The sequence below is a fragment of the Globicephala melas genome, chromosome 12 (genome assembly GCF_963455315.2).
Source record: "Globicephala melas chromosome 12, mGloMel1.2, whole genome shotgun sequence".
Lineage (NCBI taxonomy): Eukaryota > Metazoa > Chordata > Mammalia > Artiodactyla > Delphinidae > Globicephala > Globicephala melas.
This window is the reverse complement of record NC_083325.1, coordinates 43,468,167-43,491,491: the sequence shown is the minus strand read 5'-3', so window position 1 is coordinate 43,491,491 and position 23,325 is coordinate 43,468,167. Positions and strand designations below refer to the sequence as shown.

Genomic DNA, 23,325 nt, shown 5'->3' with positions numbered 1-23,325 from the left:
AAAACACTTAATCACCACTATGTCCCTATGGAAGTCAGATTTAAAAATGAGCTTGCAGGGAGAATTATAATTGGTCTCGTCCTTAAAAAAAAACAAACAAAAAGGTGATTATGTCCAAGTCCAGGATAGGAGTAAGACATGAGCTAGAGAAGCTTGAGAATTTAGCCTTTACTGTATCAGGTTTTCACAGTGTAGTTTTATTATGCGAAATGGTTATTTTCAATCTTATATATTAAAAACGTACTCTGGAGCCAATTACTGTTTAAATCAGAGGTTCTTAATCCAGAGTCTACAGACACCTTAAAATTTTATCTAAAACCTGCTGCATAATATCTATTTTGGGGAAAGAGTCTCCAGTTTTTATATATTCACAAAGGAATCTGTGACACATTTTTAAAGGGCCTAACAAACCAATGGATTATCTGTTTCAGTTTTCCTCCTTGATACTGATCTACTTCATTAACATGAATAGTATCTAGTCATGAAATATCTGAGATCCTACTGCTTGCCAGACTAACCCTATCTTTGCCCCCAATGACTTTGACAAAATTAATAAAAAGCTCAAGTTTTTCAAAGGAATAATATTTTTTTAAAAAAAGGAAGATGGAAATATTAGATTCAATTTACAAGTTCAAAATCAATTTAAAGTCTGAAAATAAGTGAGATTAACCAGACAACGCAGCATGTAACTCTCTAGTAGTTCCTAATAGTAGCTGACTTAAACTCCTTCTGAGATAGATTTTTAAATAATAGTGTGGCATAACATATAATCCAAGACAGACATGATGACACTACTTACAAACAATGGTAGTATCTTATCTTCTCAAAATCTGTGATATATTTGGGTACAATGGGCATAATCATGAACTAGAATGAGGACCTGGGAGCACCACCCACAGTTTTACTGTCCACTATTTTGGTGACTTTCAGCAAAGCATTTAACTTCTTTGATTTTCTTTCCTTATTGGAAAAGAGGAAAATGCTGTCTACATAAAGATTATTGTAAGATTACTATGAATACAGTTATCTTATTGCACTCGTGTGTCAGGTACTATGGTAAAGCCCTTTTCATACATTAATTTACAACTATTATGTGAGTTAGGTAGCATCTCCATTTAAAAAATGAGATTCAGAGAAAATTTGTTCAAAATCATATAGCTAGAAATAACAGAATTAAAAAACTTAAGAGTATCCATCCAACTCTAAACCCATGTTCCTGTTACTATGCCCCATAAGAAATGTAAACAAATTCTAAAAGATGGCGAAGGTCTTAACAACTTGCTTCCCAAGCGCCTCCCCTGTAGCACTGTAAGAAACAGAAAGGATCCTAACGAAGAAAGCCCCCTCTCCATCTGATTCCCAAAGATTCCTCCATTCCAGACCACCACCCAGAACACATCTCTACCAATCACTCTGCTCCATCTTTCCAACCTAATCATTCACGTCCTCTACTTGTGCACCTGATCTATAGTTCAAGGTCAGAGTGGACCCTACTCATTACAAATTCATGCTGTCATTTGAATGCAGCATTCACAATTGTATAACCCTCTTTCCCTCTCACATACTCATCAGTCCATTCCTCACAGTGGCTCTCAGGCTAAACCCCAACATCCTTAATTTTATTGGATTATTTTGCCAATTAAGAGGTACAATAAGATCAGATCATTTGCATTTCCACCTTCATCTCAGTGGACATTCTTTTAACCAAAACCTAGAATACTCTCAGTCTTTCTCTTGGCAGGATATGAAACAGCATTTCTGCCTGATTGGCCCTTCTTTCCTTACCACAATTATATTCTCCTTTGGTTTGAAGACAACACATTTTCCAGATGCTCTATTCTTTCCAACTGCTTATTCTTTCTTTACTGGATCTTCCTTCTTCCTGATTACCAAACACCTAAACCTGCAGCATGCCCTGTCAATTCTATCTTCCATATATATCTCAAATCTACCCACCTCCCCTCTTTGTATCTACTGCCATCACCCTAACTTGATTCAACATTATCTCTAGCTTGGACCGTGCTACACTCTCTCAACCAGTCTCCTAGTTATTGCCTCTCTTCAGTTCTACAGATTGATATTACAATTTTGGATAATGTCACTTCTTTGCTGAAAACTCTTCAAAAGCTTTCAACTGCACTTTAAAAAACCAAACTACCGTTAGTGACCAAACCATAAGCAGAACTCAACCAAGTATTATTCGATGAATGAATAAATGTAGACAATTCACAAGACTCAGTCTTAAGCTCTGTTCTTTTCTCAATTTGTATCTACTCTCTCAAAGGAGATCCTCTTTTGCAGCTAAAAATAGTGTTTAATGATTCTCAAATCAGAATCTCCTGCATCAAACTCTCACTCTATCTCTAGTCCCAGGTGTTCAATTTTAAGACCTTTCTATTTATTTTACTCCAAAGCCTAAATGAAAAAAAGGCACAAAACAATATATTGTTTGCTACCACTTATGCCAATAAAAAAGAGAATTATATATATATATATATATATAATTGCATGCATATTTGTTTACATATGCATAAAACCGCTAGCAAGATATACAAGAAACTGGTAACACTGGTGGCCTCTAGCAAGGGAAACTGTATGGACAGGGTCCAGGGTGCGAGAGACTTCATAAGCACCTTCTGATTTTTAACAATGTGAATGTATTACCTATTCAAAATAAAGAACCTTTTGTTTTTTAAATAAACAAGTCTCTAACCCAACGATAAATGTAACCCTGCTTTCTCCTCAACTTCCCAGTTTCTGGAGAGAACCATCATTTTTGTGGCCCCAAGGCTCAAAAACACTACTAGTGACCTTTGATTCCTTGTTTTTCATATTTAATCATTCACCAAATCTTCCAGCACTTTCCTGAAAAGGTACTGGAGTTCTTTTCCTTCTTTCCAATTCCATTTTCTACACTGGAACAGACTTTCATTTTCTTGATCTGAATTATTGCAAAGGTCTTGCTACCTAAAGTTCTTCTGTTTCGCTCCCTACCTCCAATTCATTATTCATGACATTGCCACACCGGCTTCCTAAACACAGTATCACTTTCATGTTAGGCTCCTACTCAAGAACCTATAATGGCTCCCTTTTGTTTAGCAAACCAAGCTCTCAAATAAGAAACCTCTTAGGCGTAATAATAGAAACCAAATAGGCTTAATAATGCCTTTTGTGTCAGGTGTACTATTTCTTGCCCTATCATAGTTCCTTCAGCAGGCACCAACAAGAAGAGTGAAGTTTTTCTCAATGACTGGCTCAAATCACTCTCTCCTTTCTCTAATTTTCTACTGCCTAAGTCTGTGGAATAAAGTTACTTTTCACAGTATTTTGTGTTGGTGCATACCTACTATATAATCTCAATTAAGAAACTTAACCTTTCTGTGCCTTAAGTTGCCTTATCTGTGAAATGCTTTCATGGACTCTTGATGAGGACTGAGTTAAAGCACTTTATCAGCTATCTTATTACTATTCTGTAACTGTTTCACTTGTTATGTATTATCTCCCAATAAAACCCAGGATGAGGACTTCCTTATACATCTCTCCCAAACCCAATTAACACAAAATTGTGCTTAATATAAAAGGTACACACCCTATGAGTCTGCTTTTGATTTAGTCAAGTGGGATTTATTCTATTGATAAAGTAGAATTTTGACACATGTATCAGGCACTTTATTCTGTGTTACACTGTATAATCATTCTCTTTTCTTTCTAACAGTGTTTCTTTAAATACTTCACAAGTTTATTGGCTCCTTTAGGTTAAGTATATCTTCTTCCCATCAACTACCAATACTTCGATATTACCCACAGTAAGCAAAGGAAGTGATGTGAATCAATGATTTCCTATTGATATTGAGTCATTTGACATTAACTCAACTCATTCTAACTTATTTTGAACCCACAATTCAGTACTTAGCTCATTTTACAACTGTAATGTTAAAAGAAGAATGTTAAATATTCCTCTGTATTTATTCAATGAATTTTTAAAAATTAATTTTTATTGCCATAGTTGCTTTACAATGTTGTGTTAGTTTCTACTGCACAGCAAAGTGAATCAGCTATACGTATACATACATCTCTTCTTTTTTGGATTTCCTTCCCATTTACGTTGCCACAGAGGACCAAGTAGAGTTCCCTGTGCTATAGAGTAGGTTCTCATTATATTCAATGTATTTTAATGTAGCAAAATTTCCTATAAACTATGAATGTCTCATTAACTCACTCAGGGCTTTTTTTTAAAATTAAAAACCCACTAATGATCAATATATTTCATATAAATTTTAGAAATAAGTAATTTTCTAGACTAATTTATTGAATACTTAAATGATGACACTTAAAAAAAGGTAATTCTAATGAACATAGAAAAATATGAGGTGTTTGGAAATCCCAATTTGTGTAATCTGGTAAAAAGGCAAACTGAAAAAGATTTTGGTGAAACAAACACATCTATTACAAAGAAAATAAGTCTAACATAACTCCTATATAGCTCTTTGATTTCTATTAGAAAAGTGCAGTCTATTTAAACAATAAAGAAAAGAAAACAACTGACTCCATTTACACACGTTTTTCATTCTTATACACAAAGCTTTTCCAGAGTATTCTCATTGCCAAAGAGTTCTCTTAAGCTTTAATGTTATTCAGTAAAAGTACCTCAATTAAGGAAAAAGATATTTTTAAAAAGCCCTAATAGTATATTATTTAAAAGGAATTAATTACAAAAAACATTTCCCCAATGGCATAAAAATTTTTTTAAATATTTTTCTCCCGCAATACTTAAATTTTCTAGCAGAGTAACATGACACACAAGGTTATGTCCCAAAGTTCCTAAAAATATTCACAGAACCACTGTGTAATTCTGGACTAACGATGGGGGTTTATACACAAACCTCCGCTATAATGTGATCTTTCTAGTTAAAAGAACAGCTAAAGGATCTTGTATACAATTTGAGAAGAATCCATAACATAACTAATTTTTAAGGAGTCACACTTAAGAAGACAGTTCCTGAGAATTATATTCATGCAGGTAGAAAAAAATGGTTACAAAATATTGTTACTCCTTCCCCCCAAAGCAAGCAAACAAAAAAACAAACCAAAAGTGGCTATGTGGTAATAGTCAGTACAAAGACAGAGAGTAACCATCTGCCTGGCTGACTTAGAAATTAAATTTAGTTAAATTTACCTTAAAACATCTAAGGTATAGGAAACAACTTCAGGTGTTCAATACAGAACAAATGTTTGATTCTCCATCAAAAAAGACATAATATTTTCTTAGCAAAGGAAAAAACTATTAACTGAATATGGAAAATTTTAAAAATATTTCAAAGTACTAAGAATGCACTGTATACACAAAACTGTTTAAAAGTAAGACTTTTACTAATAATGCACTGTGCAGTAGATGTAATTTCATTCCTCCAAGTGTGAAGTATTTGTTTCTGAGCATCTAAATTTTCATTGACCTTGAAGAAAGTAGGCACTGATGATGCAAGTATAATTAATTTATCTTTTCCTTCAAATTATTTATCTTTTCCTTCTAAAACTTCTGCCATATTCACTTTACACACTCCACACAAAAAAAACTGGAAAATAATTTATCTTTTCCTCCAAAAATCTCTGCCATGTTCACTTTACACACAGAACACACACACAAAAAAACCCTAGAAATAATCCAAATGTCTAACAATAGGTGTATATCATACATCATACAGTGTTTTAAAAAATGCCCAACTAAATCTACATTAACATGAACAAATCTTCGAAGTAACTTTGAGTGAAAAATGAAAGTTGCAGAGTACATGTAAGAATAGGAGATCAATTGTGTAAAGTTTAAAAACGCACAAAAGACTACGTATTATTTAGGATACATACATATGCAGAAAAGGTATAAAGCATGTACAGAAATAATACACATTAACTTCAGAATAGTGGTTACCTACAGGGAGGGTGGAGAATGGATAGAATGAGATGGGTACAAAGGGAGTTTTAATTCTATCCACAACGTTCAACACTACAAAAAGATTTTAAACAAATATGGTATAATGTTAACATTGTTAAATTTGGTGGTGTTACACAGACACTCATTATATTATTCACTGTACTTCTCAATTTTGGAATCTTTCATAATAAAAATGAAAACATTCACAGGATAAAGGAAAAGTTGAATCACTGCAGCCATTTCCAGACTAGATAATTAGCACACTAAAACACAACACAGGTTTTCTTTTCCCAAATAAGACAATAAGTATCAACAGAAAACATTGCATAATAGTCAGTGTACACTTTCATGAAATATCCATTGGTTATTATATTAAAAATATACAACAATTAAAGAACAGGATTAAGTGCTTCTACTTCAAAAGCTTTATCTTTGCATGAGTCAAAGGATCCACTTTCACACCACAAACAGGCTTTCCTTGCTTTAAAGAGTACCCCTTTGAATTTTCTTTTATGCCATTTCCTTTATATGTGACTGAGAATAAAAGGCTTAGTGTACAGGGTATAGAAGATACCTGGCTAACTGCAGTTAAATAAGACTAATGAATACGTCGTATTCCAATATAAACTAACAGTGGCTCAATTCAAAGATAATAAATTACTTCCAGAACAAAAGCTTTCACTTTTCAGTTTGAAACTTTTAACCTGCAAGGGAAATACATATAGCCTGTAATTCTGTTTATCATCCATGTTTTTTTTTTTTTTTTGTCAGAAAAGCTTTCCCATCTTTGTCAGATTAATACTTCCTTGATCACAGATGAAGTCTTTCAAATTAAAGATAAACAACTACTTGCCTGTTGTTTCTGATATGCAGTGTTTGGATTTATCTTTGATTCCAAGAGTAGTGATCCTGCAAGTTAAAAAAATAATATTTATAAGTTTCAATTTATAAAACACTAAATAAAACATCAGAATACACATTAAAAAAACAACTTTTTTCTTCCCCCAGCAGGACATCTGAAGTAATCAAATGTATTCCAATTTACATTCTTCTCTCAAGATCTGGGCTTCATATTTAATGTAGAACATATCATCCTATCCCCATATACCCTTAAAGGAAAAATTTCATCTAAGAACAACATTCAGACCAAGAATATGCGGAGACTAGATTACTTATTATAGTTTTATTGAAATGAAAAATTTAAGGTCTAAATGACCACCTGAAGCCAAATTTTTTTTAACAAGGTTATTTTATTGCATTTCCAGTTTAACAAATAAAACAAATTACAAAGGACGACAACAGGGATTTAAGTACTTAGTACACAAATACAGAATTGCATTTATCCTTTTCTCTTTAAGAACAAAAAGCAGGACACCTCATGTAAAGATAAATGTCCATGATTACTTTAAAGAAAAAGTGCAAGAGTAAAAGATATGTCAAAAATAAACCGAAGACTGCTATTTTTCTTCAATCTGCACAAATCAGTTGCTCAAATCCAGCGATCAGATACAGTGAGGAAGGTGTTTTACTTAAGGCTGTACATTTTATAATTTTAAAATATTTCACTTAAGACTCGTACAATAAATCAACGAATACAAGTTTACAATCTGCTCTGGTGTCCTAACTTGTTTTGGTTGTAAAGTATCCACTTGTTCACAGCACCTTCTACAAAGATAGCCTGGAGGGATCCCAGACTGAAGGTGTATGTGCTTGTGCGTGCGTGTATCGTGGCAACAGTCTGCAATAACCCCAGGAAATAACCCCTGCATTTTGGTTTTCCCCAGCACCTGTCGACTGTGGCAACTGGGGCTAGTTAGCAAAATCAGTTAAAAAAAAAAAAAAAAAGTTAAGTTTCACTAAACCTTTTGTACCAGGCATATAATGGGATAAGAAAATAAAGGGGGACGGGAAGGGTCAGTTCCCTAGAACAAGATCACTACTACCTTGTTTCTCATGACTTCCTCTCTTCTCTCTCACACTCTTCCCCCCACCTCTTTAAGAGGCGAGACTGGAGAGGAAGGGGTCAAAGGTTTAATAAGGAGAGGAGGCGGGGGAACAGAGAATCGGCGTCCGACTGAGGATAAATCCCGACAAAGTAGTTTGTCTTCACCGTACTGAAGTGCAGACAGAAAACCAATGCGCTGTCCCAAGCGGTGGCAGTAACAGTACTCGGCCCAGGGCCTAAACCCCAAGGCTGTGCCCAAAACGGAGGCATGGTCCCCTACCCTACGGTTCCAATAACCTTACCGTCGGACTCTGCCCGAACCAGCAGCGACATTCCCTTGAGCTCCTCCACATAGGTGGAGGAGACGTGCCCGGTGCCTCGGTCGTCCCATTGCCGGTCTTCGTTCAGGGTATAAACCTTCACTCGCCGCCGCGTATCCGACATGGTGGCTGCTGTCCCCACAGCTCCAGCCGCCGCCTCCTTGCTCACCTCGTCCGCGCCCCTCACTCTAGAGAGACGGTAGCGGCGGTGGCTGCAGCGGCGGCGGCGGCTCCGGAGAGGCCCGAGTTCACCATGGCTCCCAAGGTTCAGCCGCGGGAAGGGGCAACAAGAACCACTGAGACCTTTCCGCCCGGAGTCCCGGTTACCTCTCACTTCACCCCCGCACACACCCACCCTCCCCACCCTTTGACCCCCAGAGCTCGCTCGCTCTCTCGCCGCCGCCGCCGCCGCGGTAACTACTACAGATCCGCCATCTTGTAACCCGATTCTCTCTGCCTTTCTCTTCCTCCTCCAGCAAGCTCGCACGGGCTGTCCTAGCAGGGGCTACGGCGGCCGACGAGCCCAACAAGAGGCACCTCCGTTTCTGCATGCACGGTGTTCTCGCGAGGCGGGGTACTGCACTGAGGTGGGTGGGTCTAAGTGCGACTTCCTCCTATCTCGGCCCCGCCTACTCCCGTGGGATCTCGGTTGAGTGGGCGGTCCCTGCGAGCTCCTTGTCTCCACTGGTTCCGCGAGAGTCCTCTCTGGGTAGGCGGCGGGCGCGGAGTCATGGATTCGGCTTCGTGCGGATTGCTGGCTTCAGCCGGCGTGTGACGAGCCGTGGGATCCAGCTCTGTGGAAAACACAAAGCAAACCTGGGAGGTACGCATCCTTGGACGGGACTCACCCTGAGCAAAAGGGAAGGAAATGTGCTCGCACTGCTTAATGGAAGCTCACCCTTTCAGCCTGTGAGAGAAAAACAGTTTAAACCTCATTCTGTGAGGAGGTTAGCCCTTTAATGCGACCCGAAACCCCCTGAAACTCGCTATGGAGTCTGTTACAGTTAAGCATCTCCTCAGGAAGTGTCCTGTGCATCTCCAGGAGATTGTAATATTGTACACAAGTGTATCGTTAGGCTTTTGGTGGCTGGCCATTGAAAAGCATACTTTCCGCTTCATGAAAATACAGTGCCCTTCCCGTGTTTGTAACGTCGGAAAATAAGTCTTCAGATAAGTTTAGGGAAGTGGCAGGGAGCTACTTTCCTAACATATCGAAGAGCACTGTTTCGATATTTTTGAGTTTCTCTTGCTGACATTTCTCGCGTTCTCTCTCGGGAGGTCTTATGCACTGAATAAGCGAGGGAGGAATTCTCTTGGCGTTCACGTTGTCAAACATCACATTAAGTGTCAGACATTGAGCGGTGGATACAAACCATGCACTGGGCCCCTGTTCGTTTTCGGTAGAATCCTTTTGTTCGTTTTTAAAGACAGTTTCAGCTTGTTGTGCCGCCAGCTTTTTACAACCCATTAGTCTGAAAGGTGAAAGTCAGGCGAGATGCACACGTTTTACCCTGCAGCGCATCTTGGGAGTTGTAGTCATTCCTTATCAATGGTGTTTTCAGAACGTGCTTATGTTTTGACCAGATCTTGTGGATACACCCTTCCGCGGTACACTAAAACGTGAGACGTCTTACACAGAACAGGCGCCTGATAAAAATTAAATTCTCGGTTCAACATCTGGATACATAGGATTTTTTAAAATCTAAGTATACTTGGATTAAATAGTTACAATATACGTGGCAATAGAGCCCGTTAATTGCTGTGATTGATGTGGACGAAATGCATTTTGAGCCCAGAGAAAATAACATTTCCGTCTCGGGTCAGAGAAAGCTTCACATAGATAACTTTTGAGGCACACTCAGATAACTTTTGGGCCTGATGTTAGAGGATCCCTGAGTGGGAGTTTGGCTTGAAAGGTGTTCAAGGCTGTGGGGACCAGGTGAACAAAGTCATAATGTGTTACTGGCCTAAAAAAACGTATAAATAAGTTATGTATTAAGTTAAAGGAATGAGAACCGTACAGAAGTCACTTTGACACCATACGTGTTAAAAGTTTACTGTTCTACAAATAAGATCTAACTCTGGAAAAAATTGAAACAACAGGAGTCATTTCCTGTATTTATTCAATCATTCAGCAAATATTTGTTGAGCATATATTATGTGCTAGACATTGTTCTATACAGTGAATAAATAGAAAAAGTCCCTCTTTCATGGAGCTTACATTCTAGTGCAGGAAGACAGTAAACAAAGCTATGCCAGGTACTGATAAATGTTGTGACCAAAAAAAAGAGTAGCAGAAGGTTAGAGAGTGAGTATGGGAAGGGTAATGGTGTCTATTGAGGGTAGGCAGTCTGCCATGCATTTCCCTAGGGGAAGGGAGAGCCAGAAAGCAGTAACTACAAGTACAAAGGCCTTGAGGCTGTAAGCATGCTGAGTGAGTGAGAGGGATAGCAAGGAAACCAGTATGATTGGAGTGGAGTGAGAAAGGGGGGAAATGGTGGGAAGTAAGGTTGGGAGTGGGGGAGAGGCTGTCTTGAAGGGCCTTGGGTTTTGCTTTGAATGAGTTGCAAATCCATTGGAGAGTTTTGAACTAAGGAGTGGAATGATCTGAACAGTGTTTCAAAGCATCCCTTCCACCTTCCCCTTAGTATCCCTTTTGCTGTACTCCCCAATATCTGAAATAAGGGAACAGAGTTAAACCCTCAGCACTCATCTCTGCCCCTTGCTGTATCCTCAGGCACAGGTTATTGGTTTTTTTCTTGCCCTAGGTCACAGGGATTCTCTCTTCTGCAACAGGCCGACCTCTAACATTTGTAAGGTCCAGGACAAGCACACAAAAGGAAGACCATATACCATATGTCTAAAGATTTAAAAATTTTAAATCAAGCTATTAAATAAAATATATTTTCTTTTCCTACCTTTGGTATACCCTAAGCAATATATTTTCATATGGCCTGGAAACCAGATTCCAAATTCAAATCTAGAATTCTTGAACTCCTCAGAGTTCCAGAGTCTCCCTTTGGCTCCTGAAGTCCTTAGCCTGCCTTCTCTTCTCACACCTCAGCTCTGCCTGCAGTTAGACAGCCCTCATGTGCGCACAGAGGGTACCCCAGCCTTTTGTCCAAGCTCTGTCTATGTCTACTCTCCCTGAATGTAGTCACCCTTTGACCACTCCTCAGTGGCCAATTAAGGACAGAATTTGGGAAGAGGACTGTGCAGACCCTGGGAGCAGGCTTGGCCTTTGGGGCAGGGAATTCCAGGGTGCCCAGAGCATGGTCTAGAAAGGGAAGAGTGGGTTCCAAGTGGACACATCCGTTGGTTTCATGGACTTCTCATCTCATGGAGAGAAACATAGACAGAGGGCCAGAGCAGGATTCTCCAAGACACACTGAGGGCAGTAATGCACTGCAACAATGTGTATTCCCCAGCAAAGGTTTTCTTCAGGCAAGTTCCACTCCAAGGGTTGAGATAGATTTCTATATCTGTATATGTAAATTTATACCTACCACCTTTTTTTTTTAAACACAAATAATGGAATACCGTACATACTATTGTACTAATATACCCTAGTTTATTTAAACCATTTTTTCTGTCTCTATATATGTCATTTCCAATAGTGCATAATTTCAAACAATAAATGATTGTACAGAAGTTGTTTCATGTGTGCCAATATATGCATAGGTTAAATTCCTAGAGCAGGGTTTTACAGTTTTGGCACCACTGACATTTTGGGCTGGATAATTCTTTGTTGTGAGAGGCTGTCCTGTGCGTTACAGGATTATTAGCTGCATTCCTGGCTTCTACCCACCAGATGCCAGTATTATTGCACCCCATCCTCCTGTTGTGATAATCAAAATTATCTCCCATCATTGCCAAATGTCGCTTGAGGGCACATTACACTTTTTAATTCTTGAGGATTAAAAAATATAGTAATCTCTACAGAGTAAACTGGGTTCTCAGTCTTATTGACTCGTGTCCTTGAAATGTGAGGCTTTCTGTTTCTACCCTTCCTAATTCTGTGCGATGTTTTTGTGAAAAACTTTTATGAAAGTTTCTTTGCTATATTCATTCACTTTTTTCCTTGAGGTGATTAATCTTTAAGACCTTCTCCATTTAAATAAGTCATCAAAACTGATAACCTACATCCTCTTCAGCTACATTCCTATTTCTCTTCCCCTTTTCAGCCAAACTGTTCAAGGGTTAAAGTTGTTTATACTCCCTACATTTCCTCACCTCACCACTGGACTCCTTAATTGAACCTATCTATTGTGGTTTCCATCACCCAGCCCTCACCAAAAAGCTCTTGATAAACTCACTAAAGACATCTTTGTTGATAATGCCAATGGACATTTTTCAACCCATTTTACTTGATCTAAGTTAAAATTGACACTTATTTGTCTGAACTTCCTTCTTTCCAGTCATCTCATGATGACTCCTGCTCTATCATTATCCTTCAGATGTCACCACAATTATCACTTACGTAGAAGAGACTTCCTTGACTAGGTCAAATCCCCGTGGAACCAAAAAACCCAATTCACATCGATTTAAATGATAAGACAATTTATTGGCTCATGTGAATAGAAAGTCTGAAGATAAGATGAACCTCAGGATTGATTTAACTGAGTGACTCAAGAGTATCAGTGAGAACTTGATTTTCTTCTGCCTCTCAGTTCTACTTTCTGCTCTGCCAAATCCATCCTAAGGCTGATTCCTTTTGTATCTTAAGATGGTAGCCAAGAGCTCCCAAGGCTACACAGTTCTTCACATCAAAAGAGTTTCTTCACATATCTCCAGTTGCATTGTGATTATACTAACTTAGGTCACATGCCCACTCCTGAACCTAGAGTTTTGTGGTCTAGGGAATGTCATGTACTGGACTGGCTGAGGCAAATCAGGGCCCATGCTTGTAGCTGCGGGTGGGGTTAGTCCTACCCAAATCCCATGTATGTTACACTATGTGATATGGGTAAAGTAGATGCTAGGAAGACAACCAGAGTATTCATTTTGTCTTCCTATTACACACTTATAGCACCATGCACCCCTCCATTGTAGCATCTGTCATACTTGTAGCTTTATATTTATTTGTACGAGTTTTTATTAATAACTGTCTCCACATGTAGATGAAAAATTTTCATGAGTCCAGGGAGTATGTTTTTCTCACCATTGCATCTCTGGTACCTAGCATCTCATTCTTCTGAGGTGGTAGGTGGCAGTGTTACAAGGGCGTGTATGGGTATGAGTGTGTGTATGTGTGTGTGTGTGTAGGGATGGTAGTCCTTTGGTTATGTGGGTTTGGGAAGTGGAGTTAGGCATATAGCCCCTCTCTGTATAGACTTTTACCTTGCCCTCAAATTCTCACCCCTGATCCTTTGATTTTTTTTTTGTGTGTGTGGAGATAATTTGTTCTCTTTTCTTATCTGATCACCTCTGGGGTCATATAGATTGTGACTTCCTCTGTTCTGCTAAATTTACCACTGCTCTTCTATTTGCTTGTTATGCAACCAACATTTATTAAAATCTCTTGTCTGCTATTGTCTCTTTTGTTTGCCCTTTGGGCTCTACTTTTTAAAAAAATTATTTAACTGTGTTGTTAATTTTCCATGTTTAACCAAGGTATTGTCATGTTTTTATGGCTTTTTAATGTTTAGTTCTCTAATCCACTTGAAATTTTTTGTATATATGAAGTTGGATGTCAATTTAAAATTTTTCCTCCCAATGGAGAGCCAACTGTTAACATCATTTATAGATGAAATAATATGAAATGCTATTTAAATCATATTCTTTATTAAATCCACAGACACACACACACATATACACACATATATCTAGATTTGAGTCTGAATTCACTGTTCTTTTTCCATTGTTTTATTTGGCCAACTCTAGTATGACAGTTAATTACTATAGTTTTATAATTTGTTTTGATTTTTGGTTGGTGTGGTGGCCTTAAAGTGCACCACTCTGATCTCCTTAAAGAGAACCTACTCTGGGGAACATAAGTTATCTGACAGCAAGCTGCCTTTTGGGCTCCACCATTATGTTTGTGCCACAAATACCTCCAGCTGCTCCCAGCCAGTGACTCAGCACAGCAGGGGTATAAAACTTGTCCTTTCTTGTCCAAAGCAGAACTCCTCTAATGGCAACTTTGGCTTGGGGAACTTAACAGCCAGGATGAGACTTTCTTGGAAATACACTAGTCTGAAGCTCCACCCAGTATTTCCTTCCCTTCCTCCTTTTACAGAGGTCAGACTTGCACTATGGTCTGCAGGCTCTTCCTGTCAATTCCTGAGCCCACATATTTTATCCATCACAGACATTTCCCCCAATTAATATCTTGCAGATCCCTTCTTGGCATCTGCTTCTCTGAGGACCAGAACTGACATAGGTGATACAGGGAGTGATGTCAGAAATCAGACAGTAAGATGGGGTTTGGGGAATGGTTTACTCAGTCCCTGGCACAAGGTGGCCATTTGACTACTGATTTCACAGGTAGTGACCTAGGAAAACATCCTAGAAGGGGTGAATGCTGTTGCCTATTCAACAGTTCAGGATTTGAAAGATATGGGAGAAACAATGCTTATGAGGAGAGGAGAGGTGGCCAATTAAGTTGTACTACTTCCTTGCTGAGGGCTAATGAATTGAGGGCACTTAATGCACAGTTAAAAACTACATTTGGGAGCCAGGGGGGGCTCTTTGGTCTTCGTAAAGAGGCCCTTATTCCCTGCAGTGGAAAAACAGATATGGGATTTGACAGTTACAGAGCTCTAAAGATATTTGAATGCTCAGCCTAGGGAGGCTTGCTATGCAGCTAGGGCCCTGGTTGGGAAAGCCTGAAGCTTTGAAACATGGGATGGATGCCCGTATTTTGGCTCTGTAGATATCCCTGGATCCTCAGGGGCTGCAGAAGTGGCTTATAACTCCTAGTAAGAGATAACACTTCCCCCTTGCAGAAAGACCTCCTCCATAGTTGCTCCCATTTCTTGGAGCTGAGAGGCTATGGTAACTAGGGTTAAATCTGGTTGCAGTATTTAACTGCATTTGACAGCTGATTTCACAGGTAGTGACCTGGGGACTGCTTTGCCTGATAAGGAAGGAGATTACACACCGAAGGGACTGAAATAATATGCTAGCATGTACTAGCGGGAGCTGGAGGAGTACGCTTGGGACTGGATTTTTAGGGTGCTTGATCAAGGGGGCTGGAGGTTAAGACTGAATAATCAAGACGTCATTGCCTTTGGGACTGAAGATTTAACCCTGGTCAGGACCACAGGGGATGGGGCAAACTCACTGCTGGTGTAGCTCCGTGAAGCCTGGAAAAAGAGAAGTGGAAATGAGCTCATTCCACGGCAACGTTTGACCGCTATTTATTTTGGCAAACATATGTGGCCACTGCTTGCTTATTAGTTCTAACTGTTCTATAACAATTTAAAGTGTTTTTTAGATGATCATCTGCAAATGTTTCTGTTCTTCTCCACCTCTGTTTAATCTCATCACATTGATTAGGACCTTAGAACACTGATGAGAATAATAGTGGTGATTCTTGTTTTGTTCCTGACTTTAATGGCAACATCTGCAGTGTTGTATACATGTTCTTAATTTCTGATAGATACCATTTTCCAAGTTAAGGATGTTTCCTAATATTCTAAATTCTCTAGGAAGTGTACATCGAATTCTATAAATTGACTCTTTTGCATCTGGTTATTATACGGTTTTTATCTATAATTCATTATAGAGATTATATGCTTACCCATTCTTGCATTCTTATAGAACTACTTTGTCCTAATAGCTATTGCCAATATTAAGATAATTTATCTGTTTTCATAAATGATAATGGCCTACATATTTTTATACTTAAAAAAATATCATCTCTTCTAACTTATGAGTCCTTGGCAATTGCATTAAATTTTATAATCAATATCAAAACTATAACCAACTACGCAGTTTGGGTTTTCATGAGACATTGGGTATTCTTCAGTGTTTCCCAACACACGCAGGACCAAGTTCGGAGTCCTAAGTCTAATATTCGAAACCCCTCTACAATCTGACCTCTATTTACTGTCTTCTTTATCCACTGGTAAAACTGTTCCACTCCACAGGCAGCCTTTCCCTTTATAATCATCCTTTAAAGCCCAGCTCAAATATCACCTCTCCATAATGAAGTCCTATTCAAATTCCACTTCTTAGAAACTTTCCCTTTTTCTTCCAGTTAGAATTAACCTATTCTTTTCCTTTTTATGACTTTTTTAAAACCTTTACTAGACTGCTCATCAGTCTGCCTTTCGTAAGTTATTGACTCTATATTAGAGTATATATAAGTCTCAGAAGGAAACAATTCCATCATTTAGTACTGTGCTCATAGTAGGTAGTTTTAATTACCTTTAAATTAATTTTGTAAATTTCAGACTAATTTTGAAACTTGTTGCAGTGATTTGAGATATGCTTGAGATGGTAAAACTGGAGTTGTTTTAATTATCTCTGCAAAAGTCACTTATGCCCCAACTGCTTTCTAGGATATTAAGGTGAATATCCAACCAATATGTTGGTTGGTGACTTCATACTCATATTTAATAAGTCAGACATCTTTCTCTTCAAAACTATTTTGCCCCCTCAGGTTTACTATTCATGTCACAGATCCTACTATCTTCACAATGCTCAGGCTGAAATCCTCAGTCCTAACTGCTTCTTTTTCTTCCAACTACATCCCCTTCTGAGTTAATCTAAGTCTATCCATTTTCTTTTTACATTTGTTTTGCAGTATCTTGGTATTGGCTCAGTCCATTTTTTCTGAACATTCTCCCTTCCCAAGGAGTGAGCCCTTGAGAATTCTCTGACTAGTTGCTTGCACCAAGTTTAGGGTTACCAGATTTAGCAAACAAAAATACAGGATACCCAGTTAAATTTGAATTTCAAATAAACAAGGAATATTTTTTTAAAATATAAGTATATCCCAAATATTGCATGGGCCATAGGACACTGAACATTTGTTTACCTGAAATTCCAGTTTCACTTAGCATTCTGTTGTTTTATCTGGCAATCCTAATCAGGTTTGACACCTTTCTCAAGCTGAGCCTATCGTTTTCTCCTCCAGAAGTTGAACTCAGAGACAAGTAACTTCCTGTGGGATAGCCATCTTTTGTCCCATGATATGAAAATACGTTTGCATAGAAGAAAAAAGCTGTTATATGGAAAGCAGCACAAATGAGAGGCCATGAGACTGTATAGGTAGGAAGAACTGTCTTAGTTCCTGATAACTTGACAGTCCTGGTTCAAGTCCGCCACAGGGAGTGTGACTTGCCTTCTGTGAAATAAATTCATGGCCCTGTGATAAAAATCCCCCGTTGCTTTAGCTTAACTTAGATTGGTTTCTGTCCCTCGATACCAAGACACATTCTCTTTTCCATTTATGCTGCCTACCACCCTAGTCTCTGATGAGCCTGGAATTTTGTAAAAGCTTTTTAAACTTTTACACGACTTTGGTATCTTCTGTCTTCTTACAAGTAACCAGGTATATTCTTGCCAGATTAAATGCTTTAAAAATATCACCTTGCACTGGCTATCTCTTGTTTTATATTCTTTAATAAAATTTGCCTTCTAATTCTGGTGAAGAACAGGCACAAGATTAAGGAGTAAAAGACTGTGAAATTGGTTTATAGAAGGGAAAGGCTGCTATATATTCCAGACATACAATACCAATAAAGTCGTTAGTCCCTTTATCTGGAATTTTCTTTTCCAAATAGCTGCACATCTTCTTCCACTTCATTCAGGTCTCTGCTCAAATGTCACCTACTCAGAGATGCTATTCTGGATCATTTCATCTAATATAGTACCTTTTTTTTTTTTTAAATCACTCTATCCCCTTACCCATTTGTTTTTCTTTAAAGAACCTACCACTATCTGAGATGTTGTATACTTATTGTTTCCATCCACTAGAATGTGAGCATTGGAACTTTATCTGTTTTGTTTACTGATGCATCTGCTGTACACATTATAGTACCTGGCACATAGTAAGTGTTGAATAAATGAATGCCATGCTTGGCTGAACTGAAGTGAGAAAGATACTGATGTTAGATCTAGAAATTCAAGATATTCTATAAGAGAAGAAAAAATGTATTAAAAAACTGTAATTTATGGGCAAGGAGACATCAATAACAAAGGTTATAAAGGAAAAAGTCTTTAAGTACCTATATTGCACTAACTACCAAAATGGGAACTCAATTTGATTTGAGTCATTATAATTTAGAGATCTTAGCATATGATAGCCCTCATAGAAAACCTTTTTTGGAAAGCAGGGAAAACTACCAAGATGTGAATGTGAAAAATAAGTCCAGACATAAAGTGTACGCTCTTGATTTAAGTGGAAATGAGACCCTTTTCGTGGTTTGTAGTTAGTGACCTGTATTTTCACTTTGTGGCACTACTGGTCTCTAGAGTTTAAGAACTAGCTTTATTTTTCCATATTATTAGCAGCTGGGAGTCTTTTTGAAAAATAAAATCTAAAACTCAAGAAAAACATAAATTACAATTTTGAAATTCTACCAGTAAGAGTTATGTCTTAAACAGAAGACAAAGTGAGAATAAAATTTTTTTTGTCACTATTATAAAGTAGAACAATGAAATGTACAAAGCATATAATTTAAATTTAATCTTTCATTTTCAGTTGATCTTCAATAGTTCAGAAAGTATATCAACATTGCCTGTCATGCTATTTTACATACTATACATATACATAATCAATGTTTACTGACTTAAATACCCACATTTAAAAAATCTTTGGTCAGCTACATTTTTAGTATTTTCTGAACTAGTTAGCCCTGAGTCAAGAATTTACAAATATTTTATCAGATTTATAAAAGGAGGAAGATTCTAAATTATGACTTCCACGAACCATTTACTTTTTTTGTGGAATTATAATGTGATATATTAAAAAATGGGAATGAATATCATCTTACAGCTATTACTAATAATTATATCAATAGCCTCTAAACACGGCTGTTTCAAACATTTACTTATTAACTGAAAATCATGATTCCTCCATCCCTTCCACCAAGAACATCCATACATTAGCAACATACACACACAAAATGACCTAGTTCTATATGATGAGTAAATTATTTTTCTGTATTTTCTGAATTTGAAAAATGTATTACCTCATTCTCAACAGGATCCCATTTATAATATTTACTCCACTATGTTTATGGTTTTGTGACCAATTTGAAAGGTGGTATATCATTAAAATTAGATCAAATTAGCTCCCTCAGCTCCTTACTATATCTGGTAACTGTACTAAAGAAATAGGCACTGGTTTTGAATATGGTAAGTTTCAGTTTGTGAAACAGCTGTGGGTAAGTAAAGCTATTATGCAGAGGTAAACCATAAGATGGCTAAGAGTAAACTGTCACTACTGTATAGGAAGAAGAAAAATATGTAGGAAGAAATCCATCATGCAGCAAATGTGACCCATTATTTCTAAATTTTTCAGATATTTCAAAAGTACAAGATTTAAAGGGTAGTCTTTTCTAAGACGTATAAATGACTTACTTTTAGTAATAAATATGTATTGATTTATAATGTAAGTAAGAGTAATATAGGTAATTCGGAATTAAAAAATGGAACACGTAAAGTGAGCATTTTAATATAAATCATTAGAATACATTTATATTATATATAAATCTACACATTAGAAGATACTACTGAAATTTTGCTATACAGAGTATCACTCTAGAATTCTTAAAAAAAAAAAAGTCACTGGGAAGAATTAAATGATGACTGTGGAATAGATTCTCCCATTACAATACTGCTTCTGTCACTTAAAGTTTTGACAACAGTTGTAGCTGGAGACTGGAGCACTTTCCGAGAAAGCCTCATCCTTCCATCAGCTGGATCACGTCCAAAGTATTTCACCTGTGTTAAAAAAAACAAATATACTTTAAAAGTTACAGCACATTGACTGATGCCCAAATTATTGGGTTGGCCAAAAAGTTCGTTCGGGGTTTTCCCTGAAATGTTAATTTAAACTTACATGGTCCAAATAAAGCAATGCTTAATATTTTCACTTGTTCACTGAAATCATGGCTCAGTGCTAACTGGAGGTATATGCTAATAAATATAATTTGGTTAAGTAGTGATTATAAAAAAAGAAGAGACAGGGGATTTAGTTGCCCAATTATAATCTTCTGTTAGACTTATCTGTGCCTTATTCTCTCCGGACCAGGTGCCTATACTGGAAGAACAGTGAAAGCCATGGTCTGTGAACCTAGATAAGGGCTTCCTGAGCCTAAGTATGCTACAAACTATATAAGATTATGCTTAGGTCACTCACTGTTAACACTCAAAGGACCATCTATCACACTGGAGGTTATTTGGCTTGAACACAGACATTGAAAGTCAGGGGGAAATGTGGTTGTCTTTTTACATCAGAAGGGACTTAAAAACTATCTTATACAGAGAGATTATGTTTTAGTTCTTATCTTTCTCTAGAGGCTACTTGAACAATGGGACTACAGATTGGGAATAAACCAGAAGTCTTAGTTACTCAGGTCATGGGTATCAGGAACAACTAGAACAGAATGTGGTACAGCCAAAAAAAAACCAGACTGTCAACCACTTCTTTCATCTACTCATACAGGACTATTAAAAAGGTAAAAAAAAAAGGTCGATTTTGTTATCAGAATTCTAGAACTGACATCATGGCTTTCATCAAACTCAAGAACTTTTAGCCTCAAGCAGTATAGAAGCAATTAAAGTCTCAACTCCTCAAATACCTTATACCTAATACTCTGCATAGCCATCCCTGACTGGCTCATGTATTTTTAAAAGCTCTAAAGGGGACTACTGTCCTAACTAACCCGTAAGCTCCTTGAAGGAAAGAATTGTATCTAAATCCCTAATGAGTCTGTTTTAAGCAACCCTAAAGTTAAAAAAGAAGCACAGCATATAAATAATATAAATCACAGATGTTGATTTGATTCTTTCAGCTTATTTGATGAAACAAATAATTGAAACTTCAAGTATAATTTACAACTTTAAGGCTAAAAGGTTGAATACAAGTACCTGAATTTCTTGGCCAACTTCTAAACCTAAAGCAGTGGGATGTTTAATCTGAAAGAGAACGTGTTAATCTATTAGTGGTCATGCATAATTACCTACTATCCATGGTAGTACACATTTTTTTCCAAGTGGAAAACAGCTTTATTGGTTTTTCTGATTATAAAATCTGTTAATTATAAAGATTTAAAATAATACAGAAGTATTCAGATGATAGTAAAAATCATCCAAAACCCCTCTGCTTGTAGGTAACTAATGGTACCACTCCAATGAGTATCCCTTCAAATAGCTATTTAGTGTGTGTCTTGCATTTATAAAAATGGACCTTACTGAGCTTGTTGTTTTATAGTATATAGATTTTTATTCAATAATATGTTGAGATCTTTTCATATTAATAAATGAAGCATTATAATTGAATATTCAAATTAAATTATTTGTTTAACCAATCCCCTAAAGATGGTCATTTAATTTATTTTAAATTCCAGTGTTGCAAATGTTAATAATCAGTGAATCTAGGTGAAAGGTATATGGGTGTTCGGTCTATTATTTTTTTCAACTTTTCTGTAGGTTTAAAAAGTTTCAAAAAAAAAGAAGTTTCAAAATACAAAGTTGAGGGAAAATAAACTGCAGTGTTGCAGTGATTATATATTCATATAGTCTATCCTCTCAGAACAAAGTATGAGAGGAACTTTGTGGTGGAACTTCTAGGTCCAAAGGTAATTGTATATTTACCAAACACTCTCCAAAAAGTTTGCCCACTTTACATTCCTATCAGCAGTGTATGACAGTGTCCATTTTTTCTCTACACTCTTATTTATGCACATTGGGAATTTTCAACTATCTGAAAAGTTGAAAAATGGTAACTTGGCTTTATTTGCGTTTTAAAAAATTGCTGTTGATACTGAATATCTTGGTTAGCTTAAAAAAAAAACAACAACAAACAGTTTTTCCATGTTCTTTGTTCATTTTCCTATTGATATTCATCTTTCTTACTGACCTACACAAGCCCTTTGTATATGAAGCCTCTGTCATATAAGCAGTTTTTCCCCTAAGTTGCTGCTTGTCTTTCAAACTTACTGTAGTTTTGCCATAATTTAAAAATATCATGGGGTCAAATTTTATCACTTTACTTACATTTTTGGCTTTGATATCATGCTGAGAAAGATTTTCCCAGTCCCAAGATTATTAAATATGCATATTTTCTTCTAGTGTCCTTCCTCAACCCTCACCCCTCCCGATGCCCAGATTTTCTTCTTCTGCCCTCACTGCCTTAAAAAGAAAAGTTTTCTTTTTTATATTTAGCTCCTTGATCCAAATGGGATTTTGGTATAAAAAGAGGAAAGATCCTGTTTTATGATAACTAGCTGTACCAATATGATTTATTGAATAATCTTTGTTTCTTCACTGACTAAAAATGTAACTTCTAGTATGTATTATACTCTTATGTATATAACTGGGTTTATTTCTGGTCTCTATTTTCTGTTGTTTATTTCTGGGCCAGTAATACTGTTTTATCCTGTATTACTTTATAATATTTGGTAAAACAGACCTATTCTTTCTCTGCCCCCATAGTATTCTTGAATGGTTTCATATTGGTTTCATAATGGTCTTCCAAATGTATAGACTACAACAAAGACTAAGAACATCCTAAGAATTATCTTTCCATGATTGACTGGTCAGGAAAATTGGGAAAACAGGGCTGTAACTAGATATTTTTACTAACTGCTATGTGTTAACTCTAGAGGCTATTGTACCTTAAAACACTCAAGAATGTTTTTATTCCATCATGGAAAGAGAAATATTATCTGGTAAACAGTGTAAAACAGCAGTATCTCTGTCTTTTTGGTTTTGTTTTTGTACTTAGGCTAGTAGTGGACAAGATGTACAATCCTCATCAACCTAGGTAATTTCACTATGGTTATTTTAAGGCAGTTTTTAAAATAATCAACTATGCCTTTCTTGTTTTTACCTTTCGTTGATCAAGTTGTGTGTTATGAAGTAGTACTGCAGTCATATTTGGATATAGTTTAACCATTACTCCAGTGTCTCTATGAAAAGGAAATAAGCCTGGTTAGAGCAATAAGTAACTC

At 37.0% G+C, this 23,325-nt stretch overlaps 2 protein-coding genes and 1 long non-coding RNA gene across 5 annotated transcripts in view; 1 reads left to right on the top strand and 2 right to left on the bottom strand.

Moving 5' to 3' along the window:
• The window catches only part of PPP4R3B (protein phosphatase 4 regulatory subunit 3B), a 65,117-nt gene extending 56,358 nt beyond the window's left edge, over positions 1–8,759 (bottom strand). Inside the window, exons 1-2 of one of the 3 annotated variants that reach the window (XM_030877245.3) lie at positions 8,177–8,759; positions 6,783–6,838 (exon numbers count right to left, since the gene is read on the bottom strand). In XM_030877245.3, the coding sequence (XP_030733105.1) occupies positions 6,783–6,838; positions 8,177–8,318 (198 nt within the window). In that variant the 5' untranslated portion in view covers positions 8,319–8,759. The remainder of the gene's footprint in view (positions 1–6,782; positions 6,839–8,176) is intronic. The other 2 variants (XM_030877244.2, XM_070046813.1) reach the window with 2 other exon arrangements.
• A 120-nt stretch (positions 8,760–8,879) lies between these two features.
• The window catches only part of LOC115863980 (uncharacterized), a 193,993-nt gene continuing 179,547 nt past the window's right edge, over positions 8,880–23,325 (top strand). Inside the window, exon 1 of the long non-coding RNA XR_009566080.2 lies at positions 8,880–9,017. This is a non-coding gene — a long non-coding RNA (uncharacterized lncRNA). The remainder of the gene's footprint in view (positions 9,018–23,325) is intronic.
• The window catches only part of PNPT1 (polyribonucleotide nucleotidyltransferase 1), a 41,094-nt gene continuing 36,582 nt past the window's right edge, over positions 18,814–23,325 (bottom strand). Inside the window, exons 26-28 of the mRNA XM_030877251.2 lie at positions 23,205–23,283; positions 21,242–21,289; positions 18,814–20,092 (exon numbers count right to left, since the gene is read on the bottom strand). Of these exons, the coding sequence (XP_030733111.1) occupies positions 19,934–20,092; positions 21,242–21,289; positions 23,205–23,283 (286 nt within the window). The 3' untranslated portion in view covers positions 18,814–19,933. The remainder of the gene's footprint in view (positions 20,093–21,241; positions 21,290–23,204; positions 23,284–23,325) is intronic.